A 17648-nucleotide genomic window follows, 5' to 3' on the forward strand; every position below is an offset into this window, starting at 1 on the left:
CTCCACCCCACAGGAGGGCGCTAACGAAACAGCTCAAAAATACGGGGGAAAAAATATTCCACACTCCACCCCACAGGAGGGCGCTAACGAAACAGCTAAAAAATACGGGGAAAACAATTATTCCACACTCCACCCCACAGGAGGGCGCTAACGAGTCATTGGCGAGCTCCAGCCCCCAAACGATGGAAGTAAACAACGCTCGCACCCGGTCATTGCCATTCTAATTCATCAGAAGTTGAAAGACTTCTGCATGTGGTTTTAACTTTTTTTATTTTTTTAAAGCCAGATCAGGAGCGACCAAATGTCGGATCCTTTGGCGGTGAGGTTCGCGGTCCAGTCGGAGCTTCTGGGCCACGGCGAGGAGTTGGACTCCGAGTCGCGTAGTTGTTTTGACCATTTTAATGACAAGGCGTTGTTTGAATTGTTCCACCTCACGCGGCCCTGCCTGGAGTTCGTGGCCGACATGATGCGCGTCCGCATGAAAAAGAAAATGCAGCTCAGCCCTCTCTCCATGGACGCCATGATCCTAGTAACCCTGAATTTTTACGCGCGGGGCTTCCACTCCTCCTCGATTTTAAAACGCTTCGACCTAAACACGGACTACGAGGACATAGTGCTCAACGTGTCCGACGTGGTGGCCGGCCTGTCCGAGCAGTTCATTTCCTTCCCGCAGACGCATAGGGCCAAAGTGGGCATCGCACACATGGTGGAGGACTTTTGCGGGATCCCCAACACGCTCGGCTTGCTCATTCCGGCTCACTTTCGGATCACCTACGGGGCCCGGGAGTTGTGCGTCAACTCGATGGGCTACACGTCAGTGGTCAGCCAGATGATTTGCGATTTGGATGGCAATATACTCAGCGTGGAGCAATGTTGTGCGGGCAGCACCCGCGAGAGAGACCTGTGGGGGACGTCGCTCACTGGACGGGAAATCGAGGAAGAACTCTACGGGCGATACTGGGTCGTAGGTAAGTGGCAGCCTGTCGGATGGAGTGGATGCGCTTTTGCGGCTTTTTAGGGGGGCGATCGTCGAGGCCGTGCCGATACGATATCGATTCTTTGGACAACGATACGGTGATCGAGGATTTGACAAATTCCGCCACGATCCGATGAAATTCAAGCTTAAATGTGGTTTCACAGACGTTTGGCATTCAGAAATGTATCGTTTTTTTGACCATTTTGTCGCTGACACATTTGATGGAAACCTGTATTTTGAGACAAAAGGGAATATCTAAAAATTGATGATCTGGACTAAATCTAGCCATGTTTTGTTTTGTGGATTTTGGACTGCGGGACGTTCGCGTTTTCGTGGTCAAATGAGCAGATGCTCAAAATAGCCTGCCTGCTTAGTTCAAGCATTACGGTAATTCCATTCAAACAGTGAAGCCGTGGTGACCGCAGTGATTTTGGCATCTCTGCTTAACTTATCGATTTATTGATGCTGATCTTGCTATTTCATTTGATCCATTCCAATTACTTCCTTATAGGAGGGGAATGCTACAGCCAAAGCAAACGCGTCCTGACCCCTGTCACCGGACCCAAAACGGAGTCACAGAGGAACTTCAACGTGGCGCACGACAAGCTCTACAAGGTGGCGCAAAACATGTTGCGCTGCTTGAAATGGCGCTTCAGGTGCTTGACTCAACTGGGCTTCGCCCAACACAAGTTGACCAAAATCATCCAGGTCTGCTGCGTCTTGCACAACATTGCCAAGAAATTCTCCGTCCCCGTTCCGCACGGAATGGACAAGTTTCAGGACCCGCAGCCCACCAACTTGTGCGGCGAGTGGACCGATATTTGCCCCGATGCGTTGAGAGCCCGGCATGAACTTATCGAGTATAATTTCTCTGTTGTGAAAGGCCAAGGGGAAGAGGAATTCAGCTTTCACGATTGACAAAAAAGATTTTTGTCTCAATTTTAAATTCTGTGGACCCTTTTGAAATTGAAGTATTCTCTGTATTCATCATTAGGAAACGTTTCGAAACCTTTTTTTTTGGAAGGAGTTAATAGATTTTTTTTACCATTATTTGGTCTCCTGCAGTGTCATTTTATGCATTTTTTCTTTATTAATATAACTGATAGAATAGAATAGGTGATATTGAAAATGAACGTATACAAAGTGGAAACTGGGTTAAATAACGTGTAGTTTGTACCAGCAAGTTAATTTTAACCCAAGTTAAAAGGTGGCAAAACAGCTTCCCAAAAACTGCCAACGACTGCAACATTCTTCATCCGATAATTTATTTGGTGTCCATCATCTTACGCTCAAACCGCCATTTTGTAGAACTCTTCCAGCGCCATTGCATTTTTATCAATAATATCAGTCTTCTGATGTAAGCTCTCATCACTGCCCTTGAGACTTCAGATAGTCCATGATGCACTGGTGCAAAAAAACATACTGGGACTGTAAAGAGAGCAGAATAATAACTTGGCTTGTAAAGTGGATGTCACATAAAACAATAATCTCACTGAGGAAAAGCGTAGTCCAGGACACATGATTGGCGTTACCTCAGTTTGCACCATATGTGGGCGCCGCATTCTCATGTTATGTACGAGAGCATTGATGCTGACTTCCTTGTCCCTGTGCAGCTGTTGAAGTAGAATATCTAAGGCTATAAGTGTGCCTGTCCTGCCCACTCCTGCACTACAAGAGAAAAATATCCATCATGTCATATTCATTGCGTGACCACAGATCACTATTTCTTAATTTTTCTTGTTTCATACCTGCAGTGAACCACGGTTGGGGCTTTGGTTCTGGTTGCGTCCATGTGTTGTCGGATGAGACCTCTGAATTGGATGAGGACATCCGTGCACTGAGGGACTCCGTGGTCGGGCCATGCAGTAAAGTGGAAATGTTTAACTGTCCTCTCTTCTGATCTGTTCTTCTAAAAAAACATTCAGTTTATGGTACACAAGAAGAGCATTTTTTGGGGGGGTCTACCATGTAAATGCATTCTAGCATACATTTTGACGCTAAATCGTACATGTTTTACTCTGAATTCCCTTAACGTCCAGCTGTTGTCTTGCTGTTCGGACGTAGTGGTGACCGTCAATCGTACATGCTGACACGACTTTCCATGTGCGGGCCAGTAAAGTTCGCATTTAGTCTAGAAAACATGCATTTAAACACAACTGACAAAATTCTGCAAATCTTGTGAAGTGTTTCTACAATGGAACACACCCGTATTCCTTCTTTGCAGTTGGTCACCATGACGACAGCGTTGACTTTTTGCTCCCAGATCATTTTCCAGAAGTCGCCGACCGTCGAAGGCAGAGGACCTTGAGTGGCAATGTACTCCCGTGGGCTGTTGAAACCCTGTTTCACATCATGTGGACGTCGACGCTTAAACATCCCAACATCATCCACCACGCAAACGTACCTACCGCCATGTACGAAGCATTAATGTAGTCCAAGTTTCCACCTAACTTGACTCTGCTCCTGTCGTCTGTTAAAAGGAGAAACCAGTTATGGAGTGGAAAACGTGCCCTTCGTCGATCACGGCCCTACACGGCAGCACGTTGGTGAAGCGGTTTTTCTCCACGTTTTCCTCCAAGAGAGCGGCGTCCTGAGTGTGTTCGATGCCGACAAGAGCGAGGCTCTGCATGGGAAGTTTGGGGGTTTAGATGCCAGGTAAAAAAAAAAAGGACAGCCCTTTTTTAATAGCCGTTCTTTTTCCAGCACCTCGTATTCATCGCTGAAACCTCGGTTCTGATTCCTACTCAATTTTTCGAAGTGGCTGGGGAAATCTGCGAGAGAGATTTCTCTGGAGCCGGAAAAGTACAAGCATTTCACCTTGTTGTTGAAAAGGGAGACAAAAGATCCCATGCATGAATGTGAAGGAACCTCCATGGAAATGTAGCCAATTGATAGCCAGCTAAATTCTGGCCCTTTTAGCTAGAAGCAGTTTGGGCGATATCGGGCATCAATGGTTTGGCGGCGGGGGGCTTTGAAGCGATGTCGCCGCATCATCGCTTTTGAGCGCGCGACTTCACGTTTGATCTTGATCGCTCTCGTCAAATCGGCAGGTGTCTGTTTCTCCTATTTTGTCAGAACAAAATATGCAGTGAGGGAACAATGAGTAAGTTAAGAAACAAATTCAAACACCCATTAGTAGAGGGAATTTTCCTCAAATATTGTTTTTATTCCTGCCATTTCAAAAAATACAAGGTGTAGCGTGCTTATGTGGCATAATACCCTGAAAATGCCTGATCTCGGAACCTTTGCAGGATCTGGCCTGGTTAGTACGTGGATGGGAGACTGCCCGGGGATACCAGGTGCTCTGAGCTCTTATGTTAGCATATGGAATTAGCTCAGTAGTTAGTGCATCAGCCTCACGGGTCTGGTGTGCTGGGTTCAACTCCTGGTGTCGCAAACTATTATGTTACCAAGCGGAATAAGCTAAAGTCTTTATTAAATTGCATCTCTAGTATTGATGTTATATTGGAGGCCCGTGGCCTAAGTAGTTAGCACATTGCCTTTGCAACCTCACATCTCTAGCCGTGTGGGTTCAAATCCCAGTTGGTCCTATGTGGAGTTTGCCCCGTGATTTTGGGTGCAAGATCGGCACCTCACTGCCAAGTATCATTTAAATGTCTAGAAGTAAAAAACAAACACTAAAGTGCATGTCATCACAATGTTCATAATGTGCAACACTGTATTTTAATGGATTAAAGCCCAACCAAAAGGTATTTATAGCTCCCCCCACTGACTAATGCACGTTATGATGAAAACAAAGTATTTTTTCAAGTATGAAAGCCCAATCAACACGTATTTACAGCCCCGCCCCCGCCCCACCCACTGACTAATGCATGTTATGAAAACAATGTTTTTTTAAGTATTAAAATCCCACCAAAAAGCATTTGCAGACCCCAAACACACACACACACTGACTAATGCACGTTATTATGAAAACAATTTATATTTTGTGTGTGTCTATTTTGAATAGGCGTGGCCGAGGTCAGAGTTTAAATTGCCGACGTCAAACCCCAAAATGGCTGATGAACCAGGAGGCAACACGGGCGTGCACTGCAGAGCAGCTCAACAGTGACGATTTGCCGAAGAAAGCCTGACAAACTTCTCACAGGACGATGCAGCACATTCGGTACGTTGTCATTTGGGGATTTCGAAGCCCCAGTTCTCGTCTTAAGAGTGATAAGAGCATGATTCGTTGACGTGATGTAGCCCCATGTGTGTGCAGACAGCAAAATGTTTGCAAACAAATTGGCTACATTGCGTTACCGATCGCTCTTTGATCGCTCTCTGTTTAAAAGGAAATCATTCCATTGTGTGTTTCAGTCCCTCAACGAGCACAGACTGCTGGGAAACATCAAGAATGTGGACAAAACGACCAGAAAGGGGCATCTTGTCGACGCCATAACAAAGTGAGTCATTTTTAAATAGTTCTGATTTTCTCTATCCGTGTAATATTTAAACGTCAGCGTTCAGTATTCAAGGCTTTGCGCAATTGGCTCGTGTTTCATCATGATACATTAGACTTTTGAATGAAAATACTAACTAGCTTGGTGTTTTTTAATAGCAAAAACCTGTGGATAAGTCACCCACACAAATGCCATTAGTGGACGTGTAAGGAATAAACAGTAATCCCTCGATTATCGTGGTTAATGTAGACCAGACATGGCTGCGATAAATGAAAAACTGTAAAGTAGGGTCATCCTTATTGAATTTAAGTGGCAAGTGTAGGAGTAGCTTCCGCTTGTGAGTTTCACATCTTTCTGAACTTGCATATAATAATCGAACATAGGCTTTCATCATCATTGACTTGACAAAAGCCTAATTGTCATCATACCCAGATAACTGTGTGATGAAATTGGTAATTGGTACAAAAAATTCTGCCATGTAGTGGAACTGTGCACTCAAATAGATTATATACCTTTACCCCGTTAACTTTCTTAAAGACCTCAGGGCTTGGACCATTTCATTTTTAGTTTTAACAAAACCTAAGACATTTATTCAACAATAGTGCAGGTGTCATTTTTGACTCATTTAAGCATTTTTTCCTTGGCATAAGAAGAGAAAAACAGAAGCTTTTTGGATATTTATTTTTTTAAGAATGAATGGATTTGAAATAATTGACTGAAAAACTCAAGGCAGAAGTAGGATTTATTTTATTTATTATTTTCATGTAATTTGTACCTTGTGGGCCCCTGTCCAGTGTTTTCTATATTTCCCACCACATCAAGATCCTGATTATTTGTTTGTGGAGGAAAACATGAAAAATAGACTTGATAGGGGTGTTTAAAGACAGATCCTTTTTTTAGTCTTTCTGCAGCAGACAAAAAGAAAACAGACCATCAGGAGTATGTCTGATATTGCCTGAATAATGGGTACCCTTTTATTGTTTTATAGAAAAAAAGCTAAATGTAGGAGTTTTTTTAGTTAAATTTGACTTAATTAGGCCCTAGTCTGTATTTCTTTTTTTGTAACTTAATCTATTGTGCCTTGACCCCATTTTGTTTTCCAGAGTTCCACCTGAGGGGGACAAGGTTTCCTGCCGATGTACAGATGGGCTGAGCCCCCCCCCCCTTCATTTCTCGGTGCTGGGTGTTATGTGAGAACCAGTCTGAGTTTTTTCAAAATAAAAGGTAAGACCTTGTGAATGTTTTTTTACTTAACTTGATGTATTGACCCCTTTTGTTTTCCAGAATTCCACCCAAGGGGGGGACAAGGTTTCCTGCCTATGTACATAAGCAGGAAACCTTGTCCCCCCCTTGGGTGGAATTCTGGAAAACAAAAAAGGGGTCAATACATAAAGTTAAGTAAAAAACATTCGCAAGGTCTTACCTTTTATTTTGAAAAACGCATAGATTGGTTCTCGCATAACGCCTCAGCCTATGCGTTTTTCAAAATAAAAGGTAAGACCTTGCGAATGTTTTTTACTTAACTTTATGTATTGACCCCTTTTTTGTTTTCCAGAATTCCACCCAAGGGGGGGACAAGGTTTCCTGCCTATGTCCAGATAGGCTGAGGCACCCCCCTTCATTTCTCGGTGCTGGGTGTTATGCGAGAACCAATCTATGCGTTTTTCAAAATAAAAGGTAAGACCTTGTGAATGGTTTTCTACTTAACTTTATGTATTGACCCCTTTTTTGTTTTCCAGAATTCCACCCAAGGGGGGACAAGGTTTTCTGCCTATGTACAGATAGGCTGAGGCACCCTCATTTTTCGGTGCTGGGTGTCACGCGAGAACCAATCTATGCATTTTTTCAAAATAAAAGGTAAGACCTTGCGAATGGTTTTTTACTTAACTTTGTGTATTGACCCCCTTTTTTTTATTTTCAGAAATTCACCTGGTGCCCAGGGGAGTGTCTTCGTCCATTTGAAAATGGATGAAGGCAAAACTGAATTTTTTAAAATGCTGGACGGCCTGCGCGAACCTATCAGTGGGTTTTTTCAAAATAAAAGAACTTGCAAAGTATATGGGTGTTTTGCCAGAACCTATCTCCAAACTCTTTCAAAATAAAAGATCTTGCAAAGTATATATGTCTTTTTATTAACAGTCAAACATTTTAACTCTTGAGTTGCCATCATATGGAAGTGTTGATTGGTTTGGCCAGTCTTTTCTCCACCTGCAGATGAAGACAACATGGTTATAGATTAACAAAAAACACTTAGAAAAAAATGGGGAATAAACACTTAGAAGAAAAACTTAAGAAAAAAACTGGGGGAGTAAACAGATTAGAAGAAAATGGGGAGTAAACACTTAGGAAAAAAAATCTGGTGGAATAAACACTTAGAAAATAAAAGCTGGGGGTATATAAAAAAATGGGTCTATACACTTAGAAAATAAAATTGGGGGAAAAAATGGGTCTATACACTTAGAAAATAAAATTAGAAAAAAAAAGCTGGGGGTATATACACTTAGAAAATAAAATTAGAAAATAAATTTGGGGGAAAAACAGGTATATACACTTGGAAAATAAAATTAGAAAAAAAAGTGGGGGGAAATAAACAATTAGAAAATAAAATTGGGGGAAAAAACTGGGGTATACACTTAGAAAATAAAATTGGGGAGAAAAAAAGGGTCTATACACTTGGAAAATAAAATTAAAATAAATTTGGGGGAAAATAAAATTGGGGGGGAAATGGGGGTATATACACTTAGAAAATAAAATTAGGGGAAAAATGGGGGTATATACACTTGGAAAATAAAATTAGAAAAAAAGTGGGGGGAAATAAACAATTAGAAAATAAAATTGGGGGAAAAAACTGGGGTATATACACTTAGAAAATAAAATTTGAAAAAAAAAGCTGGGGGTATATACACTTAGAAAATAAAATGGGGAATAAACACTCAGAAAATAAAATTAAGGAATAAACAGAAAATAAAATTAGAAAAAAATACTGGGGGAATAGATACTTAGAATTCCTGCTCTAACATTAACTGAGATCCTTCTTACCTTAAAGATTTAGTCAAAGAGCTGTGGAAATGAATGGCCAGTGAAACATCACCATGATGATTTAGGCTTTTATTTAATTTGGATTTTCAGGAGTACAGAGACACCATATGATTCAAGTGGGCAACTTGAGAGGAAGATCTGTCAGGCCTGTTGCATGCAAAAAAAATAGCAAATGTTAGAATATATAGAATGGAGATTCAACTTGGGGGGGGGGGTAGTTTTACCTTGATCTGGCACAGGCTCCACTTCTATTACCTCAAGAGTGCTCTTGGCATGCTAAAAGAGCTGCATCTTGGTGCTAAATGGAAAATTTGCACACAAAAAAAGCATAAGTTAGCATATATAGAGCATGGAGATTCAACAGATAGGCTTAGTTGTTTTTTGGGGAAAGTAGTTTCATCTTGATGCTAAACAGGGAAAACTTGATTTAACCAAGGTATTTGGGGGTTGCCAAACAATTACGGGTTAGAGAAATCTTACAAGAAATTTAATAAACGATCAAGATAAAGAATGAAAATTAGTTAGCAAGTGCCAAGTGCTATTTTTCCTTTTCCAGACAAGGCGATTAAATATACAGACTGACGTTAACAGCTAGGACAAGGGTGTCAAACTCGGGTTGGCTCGCGGGTCGCAATAACGTCAACTCGATTTCACGTGGGCCGGACCATTTTTGAAATAATATTTTGATATTTTTTCTATTTATATTGGATTTTAAAAAACTGTATCAAAAGCCCTAAATATTCAGTGTTTATAGCTCTAAAAAAATGTTTGTTTGAGCTTTTTTTTTTCTTCATGAGGGAAAATATCTTATAATAATTTGTTTTTCATTTCAAAAGGAAACAAAATATTTTTGGGAATATGTACAATATTAGAGTGGAAAATAAAATATATTTATTTTTAGATTTTACTAAATGCTTTTTGAACAAAAAACACAAAAAGGAAAAAAATGGATTAAAAAACTACAATTATTGATTTAAAAAGGGGAAAATGAGGAAATATAATATACATGTATAATCTTCATTTGAATTTGATCCTAACAGAAAGTCGGCACTCATGATTTACTTTCTCGGGCCGCACAAAATGACGCGGCGGGCCAGATTTGGCCCCCGGGCCGCCGCTTTGACACCACTGAGCTGGGAGAAAGTTGGCTTAGTAGTTTTGTATACGGCGATTAAATATACAGACTGACGTTAACAGCTAGGAGAACGTTGACTTAACAGTTTTGTATAAGTGATTTCTTTTGTAAAAACAGAACAATTACAAATCGGCAACGGGTGATTTGCACTCGCAATGAAAACTATCATTACATCCAACAAACACAACAGGAACTAACTCGTTGCTTTGGATGTCATTCTAGAGTGAGCATTTACCCAGCAAACTGTCGGTTGATGACTCGGCGTTGTTTGATTAAATTTAAAGTCTTGCAACACGACTCAATAATGGAGAGAAAACGGACAACATACTTTTTAAGTCAAATCGTGACACTAACGCTAAGCGCAAACTTAAATTGTCGACGGTGTGCTAAACCTGGAATTAAACTAAGATATTTGTTGGCGTTTTGGGCTCAATTGATTGCTGAAAAATCTCCCGATAGCTTGATAAAAACGCATTTAGGCCATTGAATTGTTGCTCTCCTTACCTGGTTGGCATGCTCGTCGACAGGCAGCGTGGCAAAAGCCTTCCAAAAGGAAGGGGTTACTGCGCATGCGCTTAATAAACTCTGCTACGTCGACAATAGGCGTAACCCCGCCCATATTGTAGAATAGTCGTGAGTTTTGTGGTCTTGATGCTAAAAAACAGTACGTATTAGTAAAACAATTTCACCAAATATTGATTAACATTTGACTATGTATTTTACATCAACTCTCCATTATTCCAAGCCACCTGACTCCATTAAAAGTTTAAAATTTGACACGCAAAGAATTCTTCATTGTATTGTATACAATAACTCAGTGTTGGACCATCAGGGCCTGCAACGCCTTCTCTGTTGGTCTAAAATAGTATCTGAAACACAGACTGATGTTTATTATATTTTGTCCTTGTATATTTATGCTGACCATGTACAGTAAGGCTTTTTTCTTGCAAAAATGACCATGTATAGTAAGGCTTTTTTTGACCATGTAATGACCATGTATAGTCAGGCTTTTTTCTTGCAAAAATGACCATGTATACTATACATGGTCATTTTTGCAAGAAAAAAGCCTTACTATACATGGTCCTTTTTGCAAGAAAAAAGCCTTACTATACATTGTATAGTAAGGCTTTTTTCTTGCAAAAAGGACCATGTATAGTAAGGCTTTTTTCTTGCAAAAATGACTATGTATAGCAGTGACGGTCCGTGTATTTCCTAGGGACGCCTTCAGCTGTCAGAATCAATCCAACCCTCAAAAACTATTTTATGGCTACAAAACCTCTACTGCAGATAGAGCTGCGAAACATAAAAAATCGAATCCTGGTTGGGAATCATTTTCCCCTTACTCTTTTGGTACTGTCTATCCATGTGTAGTATGCTCCAAATACACAGGAGGGCAGTAAAGAGTCATTATTTGACACAAAGCAAAACAAACATTGCTGCTGCCGGAAGACGAGCTTTTTCCTTTTTTTTCTTTTTCTTTCTTTTAGTACGTTTTAAAACAAGGGGGCGTCTGACTTGTTTACGCTGAACAATTTTAGAAGACACGAGGAACGAAAAGGTGACTTATCGAAATCTTGGTGAGCAGGGCTGTCCCAAATATCTTTTCTTGCATAACGTGTTGTTCTTTTAAATGAAGAAAATGCAGTCGGTGGTAAGGCAAAATCTCCACGCAGAGTGCGAGGGCGACATCAACAAACTCATCAACCTTAAACTAAATGCCTCCTACACCTACCTTTCTCTGGTAAATCTTTCTCTTTTTGTATACATTTATAGCTATTACTATATGAGGGATTACTACGATCCACGTGATTTAGCCAGCCAACTCTTGAATCGTATACCTTTTGATTTTGTTTACTAACAAGAAACTATGAAAAAATTGAGATAAAAACAGATCCGACTAATTCCACGATTAGCTCTGACATTAAATTCACTAGTAAATATTATTATGGAATGTAATCTGACTTCTCCTAACGATTTTGGTCCGTCTTTGTCCATTACAGGGCATGTATTTTGACAGGGATGACGTTGCTCTACACAAATTCTCCACTTTTTTCTTGGAGCTCTCCAAAAAAGAGCGAGAACATGCCGAGAAGCTGCTGGAGTACCAAAACATGAGAGGAGGTCGCATTTTGATGCAGACTATTGCTGTAAATGGCCTGTTGTTGTAATAAGCGCAATATAAATGAACATGTATAGGGTGCTTTTGTGACGGGGCAAATTTAATGCAGAAACCAAGTCGAGAAGATTGGAGAGGTGGTCTTGATGCCATGTCTTTCTCCCTGGACTATCAGAAGGCTGTGAATACTTGTATTGTGGATGTGCATGTCAAGGCTGACACCCACACAGACCCCCATGTGAGTAAAAAAATAAGTCTCTCTTACAAATAAATGACTGATCTTAGTATAGCTACAATATTCAAGCCATAACAAGTCTCATCATCGACACTTTTTTTTTTTTTTTTTGCAGCTTTGCGACTTCCTCGAGCAGCATTTTCTCACCGACAGCCACGAGACCATCAAGAAGCTGGGCGACTACACCGGCAGCCTGAAACGCGTCACGGCCTCCGAAAGCCAAGGCCCCTTGGGAGAATACCTCTTTGACAAGCATACCTTGTAACGAGCTCATTCCTAAAAGCAAGAACCAAGTCTGATTTGTGCCATTAGGAACGCAAGTAATTATTTTTAAGAAAATGTCAACCTGAAAATACCTCAAACCTCCAGTAGGCCACACTAGTTATGGTGCTCAGAAGTTGTATTTTCCTACATTCCTATGGTCAAACATTGAATAAACTACACCTATGCCAGCAATTCACTTTGCACACAGTTTGTTCCTATACTCACTTTTATAGTATGTTCAGACAAACGTTTGTCATGTTATATCTGCGCTTATATAACATTGATAACAGGGGGACTTTGCTTAGTGTCTGTTGAGTGGGGGCTAAAAGTCAAACATTAGGCACAGGCCTGCGGTCAGTCTGGAAATCTAACAAAATGACATGTTTCTGCAAAGATAAGAAGGATCTTGCTAGTGCTTGCCCGTCGCATTTTATAATCTTGTCAGGCAAAGGCGGACACACCCAAAATGAAACACCCACTGACTTCACTTAGGCCATCTTAGTAGAACTAAATTTTAAAGCGCTCGAATAAATCAACGCCTAACGCCATCAATGGAAACCAAATGAGTGAAAATGTACAATATAATGGCCCTTGGAAAGAAACCATAACTACAATGTGGTCTGCCATTGGACGTCCATCGCTGTCAAAGGCAGCAAACGATTAATGCCTCATTTTATTACATATTTCCTTCCACGTTAGCTACTATAGGAGGGCTGGGCTCAGCCGAGGCGTTCTGATGCGACAGCGTGCCAGAGGATTATACATCCCCATGCTGGTTTAAATATGAGCACGTGTGTAGCGGGACACAACGTCCACTCTGAATGAAAGTTGTTGCTGGATTGGTGTGAAAGTGCTCGCAAAGCTACACTGAGGAGATTAGCAGGGGCTTGGCTCCGCTAAAGCAGGCGTGTTCAAACCACGGCCTGCTGCCCAGTTTTTATTGGCCAGTATCACTGAATATGGCCGACGCAAGAAGCTGCAGTTTAGCCTACATTGTTGTACTTCTCAGGTCGATCACTAGATGGAGCGAGTCAATTAAACAGTGCATCTTGCATTTCATCAACTGAAATCAACGTAGGAAACGTTGATTTCAGCATTTTATCAATTTATCTCAAAGAGGAAAACCATAACTATTGTTGGGCATATGTGAGTGTCAGTCCAAAAAAATAAAGGAGACTGCTGCTTCGTGGTCACAATCAAATGGCTGTCAAGCAACAGATGTTTGATCACTATTCTGATATTTCAAGGAGGGGAGGTAGTGATGGTGATGGAAAAGGGGGGATTAAATCGCGTCACTGCTATGGTGATTTGCCAGGGCTTTAGCTTTGATGGAAACGGGCGCTGGCGTATCGAGGGAATGATGGGCATCTGAGAGCTTTATAAACTAAATATCACAAGATTTTTATAAAATTGTCATCAGAACGTGGATAAAAGGAACATATCTACAGGTAGGATGGATGTTGTTTTGTCTTAATCCAAGCAATAGGCGAGAAATGTCAAAATGATTCATTATATCTAAAAGACATGAGCATTTTGAATATTGATACCCTAAAGCCTACCCTTAAATATTTTGTCATTTTTCCAAGAAGTAATGTCAAATTTGAATTAAAATGCAATGCATTAAATAAAAATTGTGACTGAATTTGACAAAATGTGCATATTGTACATTTTGTTTGTTTTGAACATGTTGAAATAATTCATGACCACCCATTTAAATTCCCATTTAAACTTTACTGTTATTAGCTCGTATATGGGTTGGTATATAACTTATTTAATTTTTTAAAATAAATAAAACACAATTTTTTAAAAATGAATTCCTGTGCAAATGCCATTATTAAATGCGGCATCATTGCGCTTGTAAAGAATAATTTGAGAAAAAGCTTCTCACACTATACATTAGATTATGATCGCTGTGTAACTGAATGACGGAGGAATTCAACGTTTTCTCCTGCGTCTGGATTAATATTGTCGAATTAAATCTAGAAACGTGCATGCAGATAGAACACAAAAGCAGAGAAAACTATTGGTAGACCGTGAATGCAAATGTTTGTGTGTGCAGGACGAGGGGGGGGGGGAAACAGAGGGATTAGGGTCAACCATGTCGAGCTTCTAGCTTAGAGATGTTCTATGCTTCTCCGCTGGAGTGCAACGGACAGACGCAGGGATTACACGAGCGTACGCGTCCACGTCGTTATATTCCGCTCTATTTTGGCAGCCGACATGAAGTTGCCGAGCGGCGTCTTTCGGAACCGGAGGGCTGCCGAGTTGCCCGAGAAGGAGTCCGAGGAGGCCACTGAGCCGGTGCACCACCACCAGCACCCCGGCGGGGAACCCCACGGCCACTCCGAGCATCATCCCGCCCACGACTATGACCACATGAAGAATAAGTTCATGAATGAACTGGATCACCTACCCAGTGAGCATGTCGAACATTTACAGTCTGCGTTCAATTGCTACGCAAAGTACTTTAGTCACATTAAAATATTATTCATTAATATTATGTCATTGAAGAAAAAAAATACAGGTCTACTAATAATGATAACAATCCTAATGTCATTTAGATCTTTGTAATACATAAAAATATATTTTACTCATTAAAAAGTGAATTAAAAGCTCATCTCATTTTCTGAACCGCTTTATCATCATTAGCATCGCTGGGGGTGCTGGAGCCTATCCGAGCTGTCTCCGGGCCACACCGTACATTAGCCACTTGCTAACACATTTATAGAGATTTCAGCGGGTCACAAATTACAGCCCCAAAATTTAAACTAAATTTTCTATTACGCGGAATTTTAATAATTGACGCTTAAAAAAAACAACAACCTTCTTCATCCTATTTTTTTTAAATCATTGGCTGTGTTTTGAAACCTTGAAAGATTTTCCGTCCACAGATGGCGAGTGAACGATTTCAGATTATAGGAGCAAAGGGTAACATAATCCCTAATTCTGAGAGAGTTTAGTCTTTGACTGTTTTTTTGTTGGTATGAACTAGAAGATTAGAAATCTATTCCTCACCATTTTTTTCCCTCTCATTTGATCGCAGTTCCCATGTGGGCAGTGGGAGCCATCGTCGTGGTGGTTCTCGTGTTAGTGGCGTGTTGCGTCTTTTGCGTTTTCAAAAAATGCTTTGGGAAGAAGAAAAAGCCCAAGAAAGTGCGAGAAAAGAAGGCGGGGCGCCGCAAGAAGACAAAGGAAGGCGAAGGAGAAACGGGCGATAAGGTGCCACCAATTAAGCCCTTAGACTTTGGGTGAGTACTCACTATGGCGCCCATTTCGTAGGAAGGCGAGGCGAAGAAGGACGGCGAGGACGAGGAGAAAGAGCAGGAAAAATTGGGCAAACTGGAGTTCTCTTTGGATTACAACTTCACAGATTCCCAGGTGGCCCTCCTGCAACACACAATGCCAAAACAGTCAAATGGTTTAATTCTTGAAGCTGACGATTGTACTCTTTTGCTCAAAGCTCATCGTGGGGATCCTCCAGGCTCAGGATTTGGCCGCCATGGACATGGGGGGAACTTCAGACCCTTACGTCAAGGTCTTCCTCTTACCAGACAAAAAGAAGAAGTACGAGACCAAAGTTCAGCGCAAGAACTTGTGTCCCGTTTTCAACGAGACTTTCTTATTTAAGGTCTGAAAAGCCCGATTTCATGAGTGTTTTCATTATTTTGAAGAAATAATTCAATTTGTCTCCCTCTAGATCCCGTACGCAGAATTAGGAGGCAAAACGTTAGTGCTTCAAGTCTTCGATTTCGATCGCTTTTCCAAGCACGATATGATCGGCGATATCAAGATCCCCATGAACAGTGTCGACCTGGGTCAACCCATGCAACAGTGGAGGGATTTGGAAAGTGTGGAAAAGGAAGAGGTACGTCTTCTCTTTTCAATTTGTCGTCATTTTGTACATAACGTCTTCCTCTAATATCTCCACAGGAAAAACTGGGTGACGTATGTATCTCCCTGAGATACGTCCCCACTGCTGGCAAACTCACAGTGAACATCATGGAGGCCAAGAATCTGAAGAAAATGGATGTGGGGGGCTTATCAGGTGAATTTGTGTTTTCGTTAAATGCTGCCATCCAACAGAAAGGGTGACCTGTTCATTCATTTTACGAAACCGTTGCGTACCTGTCAACTTATACATTTTCCCGTATTTTATATTTGTTTTCTTATCATTTCTAATTGCGTACGCCGTATAACAACTTTTGTATGGGATTTTTTAAAGTATTTTTTTGTAAAACGATCTTGTTTTATTCATTTCTGCTCAGTCAAGCTTAAGCATCATACAGCGACATCTGCAGAATCTTGAATTTAGTGCATACTGATTGGCAAGCATACTATTGTGGAACGCGAATTTATATTTAATTTTGATGAGAACTTGTATACCTGTTGTTGTCATCTTGTCGTCCATTTGAAGATCCCTTCGTGAAGATTGTCCTGCAGCAAAATGGAAAACGGATCAAAAAGAAGAAGACAACAGTCAAGAAAAACACACTCAATCCCTACTTTAATGAGAGTTTTAGTTTTGAAGTCCCCTTTGAGCAGATACAGGTAAATGATATGAAGTATAAATGAAATGTCCATGTGGTGTTTTTTTGTTAAACTATTTGTGTTTGCTGACTTAGAAAGTGCAGGTGGTCATCACAGTGTACGACTACGATAAATTGGGGAGCAACGACCCCATCGGTAAAACCTTCATGGGTTACGGAGCAACAGGTGTGGGCCTGCGTCATTGGTCGGACATGTTGGCCAATCCCAGACGACCTGTAGCCCAGTGGCACACGCTATTGCCCGAAGAGGAGGTGGACACGGCGCTCAAAGCTAAACCTCGCTAGAGAAAAATTTCCGATGTTTTTCTTTGTGCGTGTGTGTGTTATCCTTTTGAATGTTCTCACACCATCTATGAGTTTGATTGCCATGATTGAATGACTGAAAAAAATATGATTTTCTGGTAAAGTTGTTAGATATTTTCAATAATATTAACACTACCTTCCTTGCTGTTTTTTATGTTGTAATTTTTATGCGGTATTGTTTTCCATGCATGAAGTTTCTTTCTGTGAATTGAAAATATTTTTAAAAACAAAAAGACCATTTTTGGGGTCAATAAGACCACCTCTCTATTTATTATTAGTTTATATATTATATGATTATTTATTTGTGTATATCTGAATGTTACCCGAGTTCAAACAAACGTAAATGTGTTTATGTATGAGCATATAGGCAGAGGTACATTGTTAGTATTGGAGTATTGTGGATATTTCCTTTTATTCCCGTATTTTATTTCCAAACGTCAAACATGACCATAATGATTCATTAAAAGAAATGATATCAGATAAGGAGACAATAAAATAATAAATCTGAAGTGTATTGTGTATTCAATGAGGAAAATGTTATTTGAGCGCCGAATAAATTGCCATTGAACATTTTTGCCTGATGTGCCTTCTATTATGCCTGACTTTTAATCATAAAAGTCGCGTTTTCTC

At 40.6% G+C, this 17648-nt stretch overlaps 3 protein-coding genes, 1 long non-coding RNA gene and 1 pseudogene across 6 annotated transcripts; 3 read left to right on the forward strand and 2 right to left on the reverse strand.

The window, feature by feature from the left end:
* Nucleotides 1-149: 149 nt before the first annotated feature.
* On the forward strand, nucleotides 150-7497 carry LOC144093082 (putative nuclease HARBI1). Its single transcript, XM_077626374.1, has 10 exons — nucleotides 150-208; nucleotides 283-968; nucleotides 1488-3376; nucleotides 3457-3631; nucleotides 4947-5102; nucleotides 5297-5382; nucleotides 6483-6603; nucleotides 6935-7056; nucleotides 7119-7236; nucleotides 7301-7497. The coding sequence occupies exons 1-3, from the start codon at nucleotides 183-185 to the stop codon at nucleotides 1892-1894; spliced, it is 1119 nt and encodes a 372-aa protein (XP_077482500.1). The 5' UTR covers nucleotides 150-182; the 3' UTR covers nucleotides 1895-3376; nucleotides 3457-3631; nucleotides 4947-5102; nucleotides 5297-5382; nucleotides 6483-6603; nucleotides 6935-7056; nucleotides 7119-7236; nucleotides 7301-7497.
* Nucleotides 2719-3848, reverse strand: LOC144093143 (receptor-type tyrosine-protein phosphatase H-like). Its single transcript, XM_077626460.1, has 6 exons — nucleotides 3683-3848; nucleotides 3509-3599; nucleotides 3385-3446; nucleotides 3182-3316; nucleotides 2985-3107; nucleotides 2719-2787 (listed from the first exon to the last, which is right to left on the reverse strand). The coding sequence occupies exons 1-6, from the start codon at nucleotides 3824-3826 to the stop codon at nucleotides 2719-2721; spliced, it is 624 nt and encodes a 207-aa protein (XP_077482586.1). The 5' UTR covers nucleotides 3827-3848.
* LOC144093087 (uncharacterized) lies at nucleotides 7493-15534 on the reverse strand. 2 transcript variants are annotated; one of them, XR_013306213.1, is made up of 5 exons: nucleotides 15429-15534; nucleotides 10058-10207; nucleotides 8643-8716; nucleotides 8419-8565; nucleotides 7493-7587 (listed from the first exon to the last, which is right to left on the reverse strand). It is a non-coding gene; the product is annotated as an uncharacterized LOC144093087 (long non-coding RNA). The 2 variants fall into 2 exon arrangements; XR_013306212.1 differs by having other exon boundaries at nucleotides 15184-15526.
* On the forward strand, nucleotides 10967-12360 carry LOC144093084 (ferritin, lower subunit). Its single transcript, XM_077626377.1, has 5 exons — nucleotides 10967-11111; nucleotides 11190-11294; nucleotides 11554-11700; nucleotides 11782-11907; nucleotides 12020-12360. The coding sequence occupies exons 2-5, from the start codon at nucleotides 11193-11195 to the stop codon at nucleotides 12167-12169; spliced, it is 525 nt and encodes a 174-aa protein (XP_077482503.1). The 5' UTR covers nucleotides 10967-11111; nucleotides 11190-11192; the 3' UTR covers nucleotides 12170-12360.
* LOC144093078 (synaptotagmin-1-like) lies at nucleotides 14267-17588 on the forward strand (annotated as a pseudogene). Its single transcript, XR_013306211.1, has 8 exons — nucleotides 14267-14584; nucleotides 15212-15387; nucleotides 15448-15546; nucleotides 15629-15796; nucleotides 15866-16033; nucleotides 16099-16213; nucleotides 16583-16716; nucleotides 16791-17588. The product of XR_013306211.1 is annotated as a synaptotagmin-1-like (transcript).
* The last annotated feature ends 60 nt before the right edge of the window (nucleotides 17589-17648 follow it).

Source organism: Stigmatopora argus, chromosome 18 (genome assembly GCF_051989625.1).
Source record: "Stigmatopora argus isolate UIUO_Sarg chromosome 18, RoL_Sarg_1.0, whole genome shotgun sequence".
Classification (NCBI taxonomy): Eukaryota; Metazoa; Chordata; class Actinopteri; order Syngnathiformes; family Syngnathidae; genus Stigmatopora; species Stigmatopora argus.

Excerpts from the sequence above, each read along its gene's own strand:
- LOC144093082 (XM_077626374.1), top strand. The coding sequence starts at position 183 with ATGGAAGTAAACAACGCTCGCACCCG. Across the intron at positions 209-282 it reads GTAAACAACGCTCGCACCCG|CCAGATCAGGAGCGACCAAA; the intron begins GTCATTGCCATT and ends ATTTTTTTAAAG. Across the intron at positions 969-1,487 it reads CGGGCGATACTGGGTCGTAG|GAGGGGAATGCTACAGCCAA; the intron begins GTAAGTGGCAGC and ends ACTTCCTTATAG.
- LOC144093143 (XM_077626460.1), bottom strand. The coding sequence starts at position 3,826 with ATGGGATCTTTTGTCTCCCTTTTCAACAACAAGGTGAAATGCTTGTAC. Across the intron at positions 3,447-3,508 it reads CTTCACCAACGTGCTGCCGT|ACGACAGGAGCAGAGTCAAG; the intron begins GTAGGGCCGTGA and ends TCCTTTTAACAG. Across the intron at positions 2,788-2,984 it reads GGGAATTCAGAGTAAAACAT|AGGTCTCATCCGACAACACA; the intron begins GTACGATTTAGC and ends CATCCAATTCAG.
- LOC144093084 (XM_077626377.1), top strand. The coding sequence starts at position 11,193 with ATGCAGTCGGTGGTAAGGCAAAATCTCCACGCAGAGTGCGAGGGCGAC. Across the intron at positions 11,295-11,553 it reads CCTACACCTACCTTTCTCTG|GGCATGTATTTTGACAGGGA; the intron begins GTAAATCTTTCT and ends TGTCCATTACAG. Across the intron at positions 11,701-11,781 it reads TTTTGATGCAGACTATTGCT|AAACCAAGTCGAGAAGATTG; the intron begins GTAAATGGCCTG and ends AATTTAATGCAG.